General features: G+C 38.7%; 1 protein-coding gene across 6 annotated transcripts in view; it reads right to left on the bottom strand.

The window, feature by feature from the left end:
• The window catches only part of VPS13D (vacuolar protein sorting 13 homolog D), a 273,685-nt gene that overhangs the window by 114,643 nt on the left and 146,789 nt on the right, over positions 1–12,253 (bottom strand). For all 6 annotated transcript variants that reach the window (XM_049877954.1, XM_049877956.1, XM_049877957.1 and 3 more), the window contains one exon: positions 9,711–9,859. In XM_049877954.1, coding sequence (XP_049733911.1) covers positions 9,711–9,859 — 149 coding nt within the window. The remainder of the gene's footprint in view (positions 1–9,710; positions 9,860–12,253) is intronic.

The following is a 12,253-nucleotide window of genomic DNA, read 5'->3' as shown; positions in this document are numbered from 1 at the left end:
GAAGGGCATCATGCTTGGCAAAGTACAGGGTCAGCAGAAAAGAGGAAGACCCTCAATAAGGTAGACTGACACAGTGGCTTCAACAATAAGCGCAAGTATAACAACGATGGTAAGGATGGCACAGGACCAGGCAGTGTTTCGTTTTGCTGTGCACGTAACAACACTTAGTACAGACAGCTTTTCTTAAAAACAGATAGTCTGATGGGTATGTGATGGCATAATTTTTAATATGGATATGGGCCATTTGGACATCCTTTTCTGTGAAGTCTTTTGCCCATTTCTGTCAAGCCTTTTACCCATTTTTCTAGTGGGTCGTCTTTTTCTTATTGCTTTCTAAGAGTTTTTCTTACATATTCTGGATACAAGCTGTTTGTCAAATCGACACATTGCAAATATCTTCTCCCATTCTGTGAGTTGTCTTACTACTCTTTAAATGATGATCGGAAGTTCTTCAGTTTAAAGAAATCCAATTTACCAATCTTTTCCTTACGGTAAGTGCTTTCTTTGTCTTGTTTTAAAAATTACTATCTATACCAAGGTCATAAAGATATGCTCATATGTTTACTTATAAGTTTCATTGTTCTACTCTTCAGATTTAAATCTATACTCTATTTGACTTGTTTTTAATTATGGTGTGAGGTAGAGACTAAGATTCATTTTTTCCAGATGGATATCTAATTGACCCAGTAATATTTATTGAAAAGGCCATCCTTTTCAGTACTGCAGTACAGTATAAACTCTGTCATAAATCAAGTGACTGTACTTATGTGTCTGTTTCTAGATTCTCTTTAATATTTTATTTTGTCTTCCTTTTCTCAATACTATACCATCAATATCTATCAATCAATCAATAATTACTATAGCTTTATAATAAGTCTTGAAATCTAATACAGTGAAGCCCTCTGATATTGTTCTTTTTCTTAAGGATTACCTTGGCTACTCTGCATTTTTTTTTAATCACTATATAAATTTTAGAATTAGCCTGTTAATTTCACACCAAAAAGAAGCACACCATTGATTTGGAAGTGTTAAACTAACCTTGCATTCCTAGAATAAACCCGATTTGATTATACTGTCCTTTTTATATATTGCTATATTTGATTTGCTGATATTTTGCTTAGATTTTTCTTCTTTTATGTTCATGAAAAAAACTGGTCTACAATCTTCCTTTATTATTTGATTCTTTTTTAAAAAAATAAATTATAGTCTTCTAGTAAATTTCTTAAACACACTATTGTTATTTTAAATTCTGTGTCTGATAATAGCAACATCTGGATCACCTGGGGGTCGATCTCTAGCGTCTGTTTTTTCTCTTGGTCTCATCTCTCTGTAAATCTGGCAATTTGTGATTGAATGAGACACTGTGTATGAAAACTTGTAGAGACTTTGGATGAGTATTTAACTCTGGTAAGCAGCTAAAGTAAGAGGCATAATATCTTAATCCAAGGGGGTTTGGGCTTTTGCTACATGGCTTGGTCTATTTCAGTCTTTATAATACCTAGTTTAGTCCTTCAGCAGTCTCAAGTGAAAACCAAAGCCATTCTTTCACTTTTAACCCTAAGAGTGCTGAAAACTCCTTATAGCCCTTCAACCTCTTGGCTGCCAAAAAGTGCTTCTCTCAGACTGGGTCACTTAGAAATTAGCAAATGCCTTAAGAAAAAATGTGCCTTACACTATTGGGGTCAGTCCCAGCTCTCTTAGTAGAAACAGTCTAACTTTTGCCTTGCCAGTCCCATGAGACTGCCAAAAGCTTTACTTAAATTTTCTGCCTTTTGGCAGCTGCTTTTTGCCTGGCTTCTCTACCTTTCTCCCAAACACTTACAAATTAGAAAATGCCTCAAGAATAAAAGCACAGAATCAAACGCTGGGCTAACCCTATCGAATTTCCCTCTTCTTGTAAATCCTGGACCCTCAAGTCCTAGCTGCATTGGTAATTTTTCAATGCCTTCTAGCAGATTTTTTTCTATCTAGCTTTTCTTGTAGTTCTCAGCTGGTTTTGGTTTGCTACAGGACAGTCCACATTTGCTGGATATGCTCTATTTTCAGATTATATTTTTATTTAGCATAATTGATATTTCAAGGTTTTTAGAGAGCATGCCAAATATTCCTCCTTTTTCAATGTGAAATACTTTTTCACACTAATAATGTTAGTAAATCTCAGATCCAGTTGGAATTTATCCTTAAGTAGAGTGCGAAGAATAAATCTGATTTTACGTGTTTCCATATGGTTATCTAGTTAGTCTAATACCATTTATCAAAAAGTGTATATAAAGCCTCGGATAAGTAAAGCTTTACTGAAAAAGAAGAAGAAAGTGGGGGGCCTCACTCCACCTGATTTCAGAACCTATTATACAGCCACAGTAGTCAAAACAGCCTGGTACTGGTACAACAACAGGCACATAGACCAATGGAACAGAATTGAGAACCCAGATATAAATCCATCCACATATGAGCAGCTGATATTTGACAAAGGCCCAGTGTCAGTTAATTGGGGAAAAGATAGTCTTTTTAACAAACGGTGCTGGCATAACTGGATATCCATTTGCAAAAAAATGAAACAGGACCCATACCTCACACCATGCACAAAAACTAACTCCAAGTGGATCAAAGACCTAAACATAAAGACTAAAGCGATAAAGATCATGGAAGAAAAAATAGGGACAACCTCAGGAGCCCTAATACAAGGCATAAACAGAATACAAAACATTAGTAAAAATGACGAAGAGAAACCAGATAACTGGGAACTCCTAAAAATCAAACACCTATGCTCATCTAAAGACTTCACCAAAAGAGTAAAAAGACCACCTACAGACTGGGAAAGAATTTTCAGCTATGACATCTCCGACCAGCACCTGATCTCTAAAATCCATATGATTCTGTCAAAACTGAACCACAAAAAGACAAACAACCCAATCAAGAAGTGGGCAAAGGATAGGAACACGCACTTCACTAAAGAAGATATTCAGGCAGCTAACAGATACATGAGAAAATGCTCTCGATCATTAGCCATTAGAGAAACGCAAATTAAAACTACGATGAGATTTCATCTCACACCAGCAAGGCTGGCATTAATCCAAAAAACACAAAATAATAAATGTTGGAGAGGCTGCGGAGAGATTGGAACTCTTATACACTGCTGGTGGGAATGTAAAATGGTACAACCACTTTGGAAATCTATCTGGTATTATCTTAAAAAGTTAGAAATAGAACTACCATACAACCCAGAAATCCCACTCCTCGGAATATATCCTAGAGAAATAAGAGCCTTTACACAAACAGATATATGCACACCCATGTTTATTGCAGCTCTGTTTACAATAGCAAAAAGCTGGAAGCAACCAAGGTGTCCATCAACGGATGAATGGGTAAATAAATTGTGGTATATTCACACAATGGAATACTACGCATCGCTAAAGAACAGTGAAGAATCTGTGAAACATTTCATAACATGGAGGAATCTGGAAGGCATTATGCTGAGCGAAATTAGTCAGAGGCAAAAGGACAAATATTGTATAAGACCACTATTATAAGATCTTGAGAAATAGTATAAACTGCGAAGAACACATACTTTTGTGGTTACAGGGGTGGGGGGAGGGTGGGAGAGGGTTTTTTTACTGATTAGTTAATAGATAAGAACTGCTTTAGGTGAAAGGAAGGACAATACTCAATACATGGAAGGTCAGATCAACTGGACTGGACCAAAAGCAAAGAAGTTTCCGGGATAAAATGAATGCTTCAAAGGTCAGCGGAGCAAGGGCGGGGGTTTGGGGACCATGGTTTAAAGGGACTTCTAAGTCAATTGGCAAAATAATTCTATTATGAAAACATTCTGCATCCCACTTTGAAATGTGGTGTCTGGGGTCTTAAATGCTAACAAGCTGCCATCTGTGAAGCATCAATTGGTCTCAACCCACCTGGATCAAAGAAGAATGAAGAACACCAAGGTCACACGATAACTAAGAGCCCAAGAGACAGAAAGGGCCACATGAACCAGAGACTTACATCATCCTGAGACCAGAAGAACTAGTTGGTGCCCGGCCACAATCGATGACTGCCCTGACAGGGAGCACAACAGAGAACCCCTGAGGGAGCAGGAGATCAGTGGGATGCAGACCCCAAATTCCCATAAAAAGACCATACTTAATGGTCTGGCTGAGACTAGAGGAATCCCGGAGGTCATGGTCCCCAAACCTTCTGTTGGCCCAGGACGGGAACCATTCCCGAAGACAACTCATCAAACATGGAAGGGACTGGACAGTGGGTAGGAGAGAGATGCTGATGAAGAGTGAGCTATTTGTATCAGGTGGACACTTGAGACTGTGTTGGCATCTCCTGTCTGGAGTGGGGATGGGAGGATAGAGAGAGTTGGAAGCTGGCAAAATTGTCATGAAAGGAAAGACTGGAAGGGCTGACTCATTAGGGGGAGAGCAAGTGGGAATATGGAGTAAGGTGTATATAAACTTATATGTGACAGTCTGACTTGATTTGTAAACGTTTACTTGAAGCTCAATAAAAGTCAAAAAAAAAAAAAGTATATATTCTCCACTGAACTAAAATAACTTTACTACATATTAAAATTTCATGTGTAATTTACTAACACTCTTTTCTCTCACTTATTTTTAAATATTTTTTGTGTATATTTTCAGAGGTAGCCCTAAATTATTTTAGAACAATAGTATGCTTAATTAAAATGAAACTGTATAATAGAAGAAAACATGGATAACATTTTCTAAAACCAGAGAGTGAGAAAGACTTTCCTGTGACTCACAATTCAGATACAAAAAGGCAGAAGATTGATAAATGTGACAACATAAAAATGAAAAGCTTATCTATGATTTAAAAAACACAAAAAAATTAAAGAGATGAAAACCTGGAAAAAAAAACTTGCAACTTACATCAAAGACAAACTTATATAACGAGCTTCTAAAATTAGACAAGATAAAAAAAAATCAACAACCTGATAGAAAAATGGACAAGTGATATGACCAGACAGTTCACAGAGGAAAAAACAGTTCTTAAAGCTATGGATTAGGGAAAGAAAGAATAGAGTAAAAGAAAACAGTGAAAAAGAGAAGAAACAAATATAAGAGTAAAAGAACCAAAAAAGGACAGAAGTAAAGAACAAGAATAGGAAGGTTAGCAATGTCAAATATGGCAGGGGACTCTAGAAAGACAAGATTTGGTGCTTTCGGAATTCACTCCTACTAAATAACTCTAGAAGAAAACATTTAAGAGATATAAGAGCATATTCTAGCTAATATAATCTAACATATTTTTTTTTAAATAAATAAAACACAAGAAATGTTAAGAGGATGACCTAAAGTGGTGCGGCTAGTTATTAGTAGAGTCAAGACTTGAGCATGTTCATTTTTACAATACTAACTACCTATTAGGTGAAAAGCATGAAGACTAGAATGGAGCATTACATTATTTCTCCTGAAATACTTTCTGCTCTTCCTTCATACGTGCCTCACCAAAGCTCTTGGTGAGTGATAACGAAGTGAGCAGGCATTATTTGCCTGATTTCACACTGTGGCACTAAAGGCTTAGCTGTTTTGTTTAGAGCCACACAGTAAATATGCTAGGAAAGCTGGGTACTGACTATCAGTTCAGCACTTTGTCTTGCCAGTATGACTCTGAAAATTAATTTCTTCTCAGAGAAGAGGAAATGAGACCAAAACAAAGGCTTGAGATAAAAAGCTTTTTACCCCAACTTCCTCACTGCAACCAAACACACATAGTACCAAAGGCTTTGAAACCTCTACTCAGTTAAAACCCTCAGGACTGACACTATCTCCTTTCTAGATGAGTGAAATGTTTTGTCTGAACCAAAGAAATATTCTGGTCCTGAAGTAAAAATTATCCTTACCTACTCATTTACTGCTTTGGGGCCTCCCTTGATTAAAAGTACTAGAGACAGCATGTTGGTGTGAATTATTCTGCCACCTTCAGGTTGAGCTGGTCAGCCAAAGTATAAACAACAAGAAGGAAAGAATCAAAAGGGCTTTTTCTTGTAGTAACAAAATGACGGGTCAAATACACTAGTATACAAAGTTGATGCTTATTTACTCAAGTAGCAGACAGTTTCCTGTAATAAAATGGGTTCTGGAGAAAGCAATGCTGTGTTCAGAGGTTCCTAATAAAAATAGGAAACTGTCTATTTCTACCTCCCCAGAAAAAACTGCCGAGGCCTTCCAAAAACTTACGGTTGAAAGAATACCTGTCCATATGCCATAAGGTCTCAGATCGCAAGCTATTCCCTGGGCCATGTCCTTTCCTTTCTTAGTTTATCCTGCATTAAACAAAACTGTCTGGAATTCATTCTTTAAAGGTTTATTTATGGTACATAGTGACTGTTTATGTGAAGCAGTGTATTTGCCCATTTCCCTCTTGGGACAGTGTTTAAAACTACAGGGATATTTCCCTCTCTAGCACTTTCTGAAATACAATTAACAATACTGGATCCTTTTTCCTTTTAACAAATCTGGTTTTTATTTACGGAGAGGAGGAAAAAAGTAAAGGGTCTGAAGTTTCCCAACAAATTATTTCAAGCCTTTCAGAAGACAGTTTTAGGCTTTTTAAATAGTGTCTTTGTTTGAAATCCCCCCTTACCCCCACCTTCTCTCTCTTTCTCTGACCATTAAAATGTGGGTTTTCTTCCAAACTAGATTGCTCAATTAAAGCCCTTCTTTTGTAATACCCCAATGCTCTAAATGGGAAAAGGACTGCTGTAGGCCACCTTGTGAAACCTTTTAAAAGCTCCTGGTTTCTTTTGATCTTAAAACATAAAAAACAAACAAACATACAAACTACCTGGCATCTTTTATATTACTGTGCAAACTAACACGGAAACTTGGGAGAATAATGGAGAAACGGGGGCAGGGAGAGGCTGTGCCTTCATCGCTGCATTTGTGAAACCGAACTATTATCTCCCCCTTCTTCCATCACGGAGTAAGGAATTCAGTTGAGATTGCAGATGTGAAAATGCTTTGAGACCTTCTGAGCAGACGCTATATATGGCAACAATATACCCTTCAGAGATTTTTGACAGCCTCACTTCTGGCCTGGAGTCAGGAGAATCAAGATAATTATTCCTTCAAAACCAAAGACATAGTTACCTTTTAGTCAGACTCTTGTGACTTTGTTCCGGGATGGGGCTCTATTTCCTAAGCACATACTTTTAGCGATGACATATTCATCTAAAAGAGCATATTGCCCTTCCTAAGAGCTACTAATAAAAGGATATTACTCTGTTAGAAAACTCTGAATAAATGACATTATTTTATGAGCCCCAAACTCCACTAGGAGAACTCAAGACACAGTAAAACGGTGACTTCCACAAGCTGAGAATTAAACTCTCAAGTCCCAATTCCCAGTGCCCTGCCTGAAACATTACCTCACTGCACTGTGTGCCCCACACACCTCGTAACAGGGCTGCTCCGTTTAATTTGTTTAACAATCGTCTGAAAAATGCCTTGAAAATGTACAGTGCCAGATGAAACATTCGACTTAAATGATTTCCAGTTGATTGTATACAGAGCGCACACGCCAGCATCAATACCATACAACTGGGGGTGGGCCCGAGCTACTTTAACTGAAGAAAATCATGCTGCATTTGTCGGTCTGGGGAAAAGTTTTCTGCTGGGAGCAATTAGAAAGGAATAGTTAGGTATCTGCGTTTCTTAGCAAGATGATTAAAAAAAGAGAGAAGTCCTCAACTCTCAGGAAATGCTTAACATTGGTTTGTTGGGTGAGTGCCAAGTGTTCTGGGGGAATATCTGCTTTATCAAACAAACCCATTCCAAAGGGTCACATAAGTCAAGTGGATACTTGTGGATATTAGCAAGATAGTGGTTTTCCCATGGTTTTCCCCCACTCCCATGCTAATTATAAGTATCTTCAGTCTCCTGGGAAACATGAAATTAAAGCAAATTAAGCAGCCAGCCAGTTGAGGGTGGAACAGGGTACACTGGCAACTGCTCTTAGGAGGCTGCCTGGGCGATGGGTATCCTGACCAGCACACTCCCAGCTGCTTATCCTGACTGCCACCTCCATGAAGCAGTCGCCCTTCTCCTACCCATATTCCAATGTGATCTGATCTTGACCAGACGACTGTCTCATTACCTGTAAGTCTATTTTAGAAGTGGCGAGTTGGCAAACCATGTGCCACATGAGGCCCACACATGTGTTTAGTTGGGCCCACAAGGTTTAAAAAACAACAGCAAAAAACTTGAATTGGTTGCCAACGTTGAAAAACCAGGAGATTCCACATTAAAATCCGCATTTCCGGCTTCTCTTTAAAAATCTGAAGATCTGACCGTACTGGGTTCACATTTCTGTGTGACAACATTGCCTGCAGCTGAGTGGCAGCTGCCCCTTCAGATGAAGCATGCACGCACAGTGTGCCACGGCCCCCACCACACTGCTTCACTTATCTCATGACTAGCATAGCCCTGTAGGCATCTGCATTTATGACTCCAGGTTCATTACTTATGTGCTCATATCTCTGGTTGCTCCTGTTCAGAAAGAGAGACCATCATGCAGCATCTTAGAGAAGGCAGTATAGGTAAGTGGGAAAAGAGCCTTATATTGGTGGTTAGTGGGGAGGTGGTCCTTTGATAACCATCTTCAAGGGCAACAGAGGAGAGAACCATAACCAGTGGGCCCAAGCTGCAGGCAAGCATATTTAGACTTACCCTAAGAAAAGACTTTCTAACAATCACCTGGGTTCTACTTCTGCTCCTCTGACTACCTGGCTACAAAGGCTTGAGTAGCAAAACGCTTTGAACTTCAGTTTCCTTGTCTATTGAGTAAGGGGATCATTAAGGTCTCCTGTAGCTCTAAAATTCTGATTCTTTATATCCTACAGGACAGGATAGGACAGTGAAAAAATACATACTTCAGAGTTAGATAGACTTGGATTTGAATCCCAGCCCTGTCCCTTCCTTAAAATATATTTTATTGGCGAAAATAAGCTGGCGTTTAGGCTATGTTTGCCAAATGCAGAGCACGATGTTCAACAGTAGTATTACATCTTGATGTAGTGATATGTGAGGTCACGCCTCAGCAACTATGTGGCTGAGTCTTCCCTGAAGGTGGTAACATTCCCAGTGTTCACCATTCAAGAAGCGGTGGGTACTTAGAGAGGGAGAAAGAGTTGGGAGGGCAGCCAGTATTGGGCACAAAGAAGAAGATACTGTCTTGGTTTTGGTTTTTCTCTGGAGTCTAAGGGCACAGCCAGGAGCTAAGCAGAGAATAGATGGGCTGTACGTAATTCTCTGTGTTTATTCTCTTTTGTTACTCCTTAATCTTTATCAAAGTCATATTTAAACATAAAAAAGAAAAAGAAATATATGAGTCAATAAAACCTGTTGCCATCGAGTTGATTCTGATTCATAGCAACCCTACAGGACAGACTAGAACTGCCCCATAAGGTTTCCAAGGCTGTAATCTTTACAGTAGCAGACTGCCACATCTTTCTCCTGAGGGTCAGCTGGTGGGTTCAAACCACCAATCGTTCATTTAGCAGCCGAGTATTTAACCACTGTACAACCAGGGCTCCTTCATAAGTCAATGAACCTTCTACAAAATGAAGCCTGTAAAAACACCCCCTACAAATGATAATGCTGGCCAGAAAATGCAAATAGTATCACACTCAGTCCTTTCCAAGGAAAAGTCATGTTTTGAAATCTACCCAGATGTCAGCTCACCTTTAGGTCCAATGGCAGCTTGTTGGAGGTGAACACACTCAGCTTGATCTGGGGGACACTGATCTTAAGATTTTCAAAGTAGTATCGAATTGGTGTTCCACCTTGCTCGGCTGTCTCTTCATGGAGCTTCTCATCATATTTTTCTACCTCTGGTACAAAGACAGAATTTTAAAAAACTTGAATCTCCTGTAGTCTCATGATTTAGATACTTGCATTCGCATTGAAAAAATGTAAACATCCATCTCTATAAATTTAGTTTTCAAGGGCTCAGTAATGTGTACATATCCTGATGTCATTTCTTTATAAAAGCAGATCTGTTTCATGTTGTTTATCAAAAAAGTAGACTAGCTTACTCTTTTAACTTGTGACTCTATATCATCTGGCAGATATCAACTTTGGACAAAATAATCCAGGTGGGAAAGCCAAAGGTCATGGTTTGTTTGCTGGTGGTGGGCTTTCTAGAAACCATGATTATTATTATTACAAGTGACCCAGATTATCTATTTCATGACATGATATCCAAATAGGGATGTGGCATGTAGCTTAACTGAATCATAGTGAACAATATCACCAATTAAATAATAAATCTGAATGAAATATAATGCTTGAAAAGAAACAGGCTGCAGGCTATAAAAAACTGACATCACTACAAGCAGCACCCTTTCTCCCATGGCGGGCATCCACTTCAATAGGATAATCAAGGCAGGTTTTCTACTTGCTACCCTGTGAAGTAAAAAGGATTAACATGGGCTAAAACACAACAATGTCCTCTTTGTACAGGTAGTCCACAACTTTCGACAGGACTGGGCCTCAAGGACTCCATTGTAAGTTGGTTCTGAGGTAAGTCGAATATGTCTTTTTTTTTTTTTTAAGTTTTCACTAGTACTGCCTTTTATTATCAGTATTTTTATAAATCCTATCTTTGAATATCTGCAAATGAACATCTGAGAACAATAACATCAGCAAAGTACGCGCTACAACCTCGTATGTAGTACATATTACTAATGATAAGATGTCCAAAGAAAAAAGAAATGAAATGGTCATAAGTTCGGTTTGTTGTAACTCAAATACATCGTAAGTCAAGGATGACCCATACTTGATGATGGGCACCCATATGGGGACGTATTTTCACTTGGCTTCATGTGCCTTAGAAATAAAGCCAGAGAAACTGTACATGTCTACTTATCAAACAAACTTAGGCTGTAAGCTATTATTTCTATATATGGGGGGGTGGGGGGAGTAGATGGGGGGGAACTGCAACAGAAACCTTCCTATCTGCGCACGAGAATCAGAAAAAAATGATAGGAAGGAGGGGAGATGCTCCAAGAAAAAGCAGGCAAAGATTATACAAAAGTCTAAATTCACTATACAATGTCCCTTATGCTTGGGGACAAATTTATGTAAAGCCAGTTACAAGAAAAGCATGCAGAAACAAACTGAAAGTAAAAGGTCCCAGGAAGGTACCAAGATAGTACAGCTACCTGGCAGGCAAGGTCCCAAGTGGCCCTCTGAATACAAGCAGCACTGGAGTTCCAACCCCAACTGGAAAACACAGCTTTAAACAGATGGGAACCTTGCTCATGATCCCAGTTACACTTAAAGCTTAAAATCTAACTCTGGGATAAAAAGAGACAAAATATTTTTCTTGCATTGTGTGTATGTATGTACGTAAGTATGTGTCCTCAATGTTTTGTTTTTCTGTAGCCAACATGAGCAAGTAAACATAAAAAGTCTGTCTTATCATTTCTTCAAGCTCAATACTTAGTTGTGCCTTCAAGCAACTAGGAAACCCTGGTGGTGCAGTGGTGAAGTGCTACAGTTGCTAATCAAAAGGTCAGCAGTTCAAATCCACCAGGTGCTTCTTGGAAACTCTATAGGGCAGTTCTACCCTGTCCTACAGGGTCACTATGAGTCGGAATTGATTCGATGGCAACTGGTTTGGTTTTTTTCTTTTTCGAACAACTCGGCATTATTTAATTCTTTCTAAGCTGTGTATACACAGCCCTGTAATATCAATCTAAAAGCAGAAGAAAATGCCATGATGTGAAATCTTAAATAAAGAAACAGTGGCTAAATCATTTCTGTAGCAGCTGGAAATCTGGGTTTTCAAATAGCTTATCTTACTCTCCTCCCCAAAGACAAGAGTAAAGGAACTACACAGAAACCTTTGTAATTACATTAATGCATAAGGGTATGGATGTCAAAAGTTGAGGGGTTGAGGCCAGCCAATTTTTTTTTTCTCAACTAAACCAAAGGAAATGCCCAAGGGATTTCTGATTCTTGGCCCTGAGTCTGTTTAATAAACAAATGTTAGGAAACAAGGCAGTTTGCTAAATGACTAACATCACTTCTCTTATCCTAGAGCAGATGAATCAAAAAACACGAAGCAAAGAAGAATAGTATACTGCTTCCCAAGGGCTTACCACTGGATATGCTGGGATACCAGAAGACACTCTGAGTTGGCTGCCACAGTACACAGGTATAACTCACATAACAAGCAATACTGTGACAAAGAAAAACTGAAATACAAACTTAGCGGCTAG

The sequence above is a fragment of the Elephas maximus genome, chromosome 3 (assembly GCF_024166365.1).
Source record: "Elephas maximus indicus isolate mEleMax1 chromosome 3, mEleMax1 primary haplotype, whole genome shotgun sequence".
Lineage (NCBI taxonomy): Eukaryota > Metazoa > Chordata > Mammalia > Proboscidea > Elephantidae > Elephas > Elephas maximus.
This window is presented reverse-complemented; position numbering and strand designations above follow the sequence as displayed.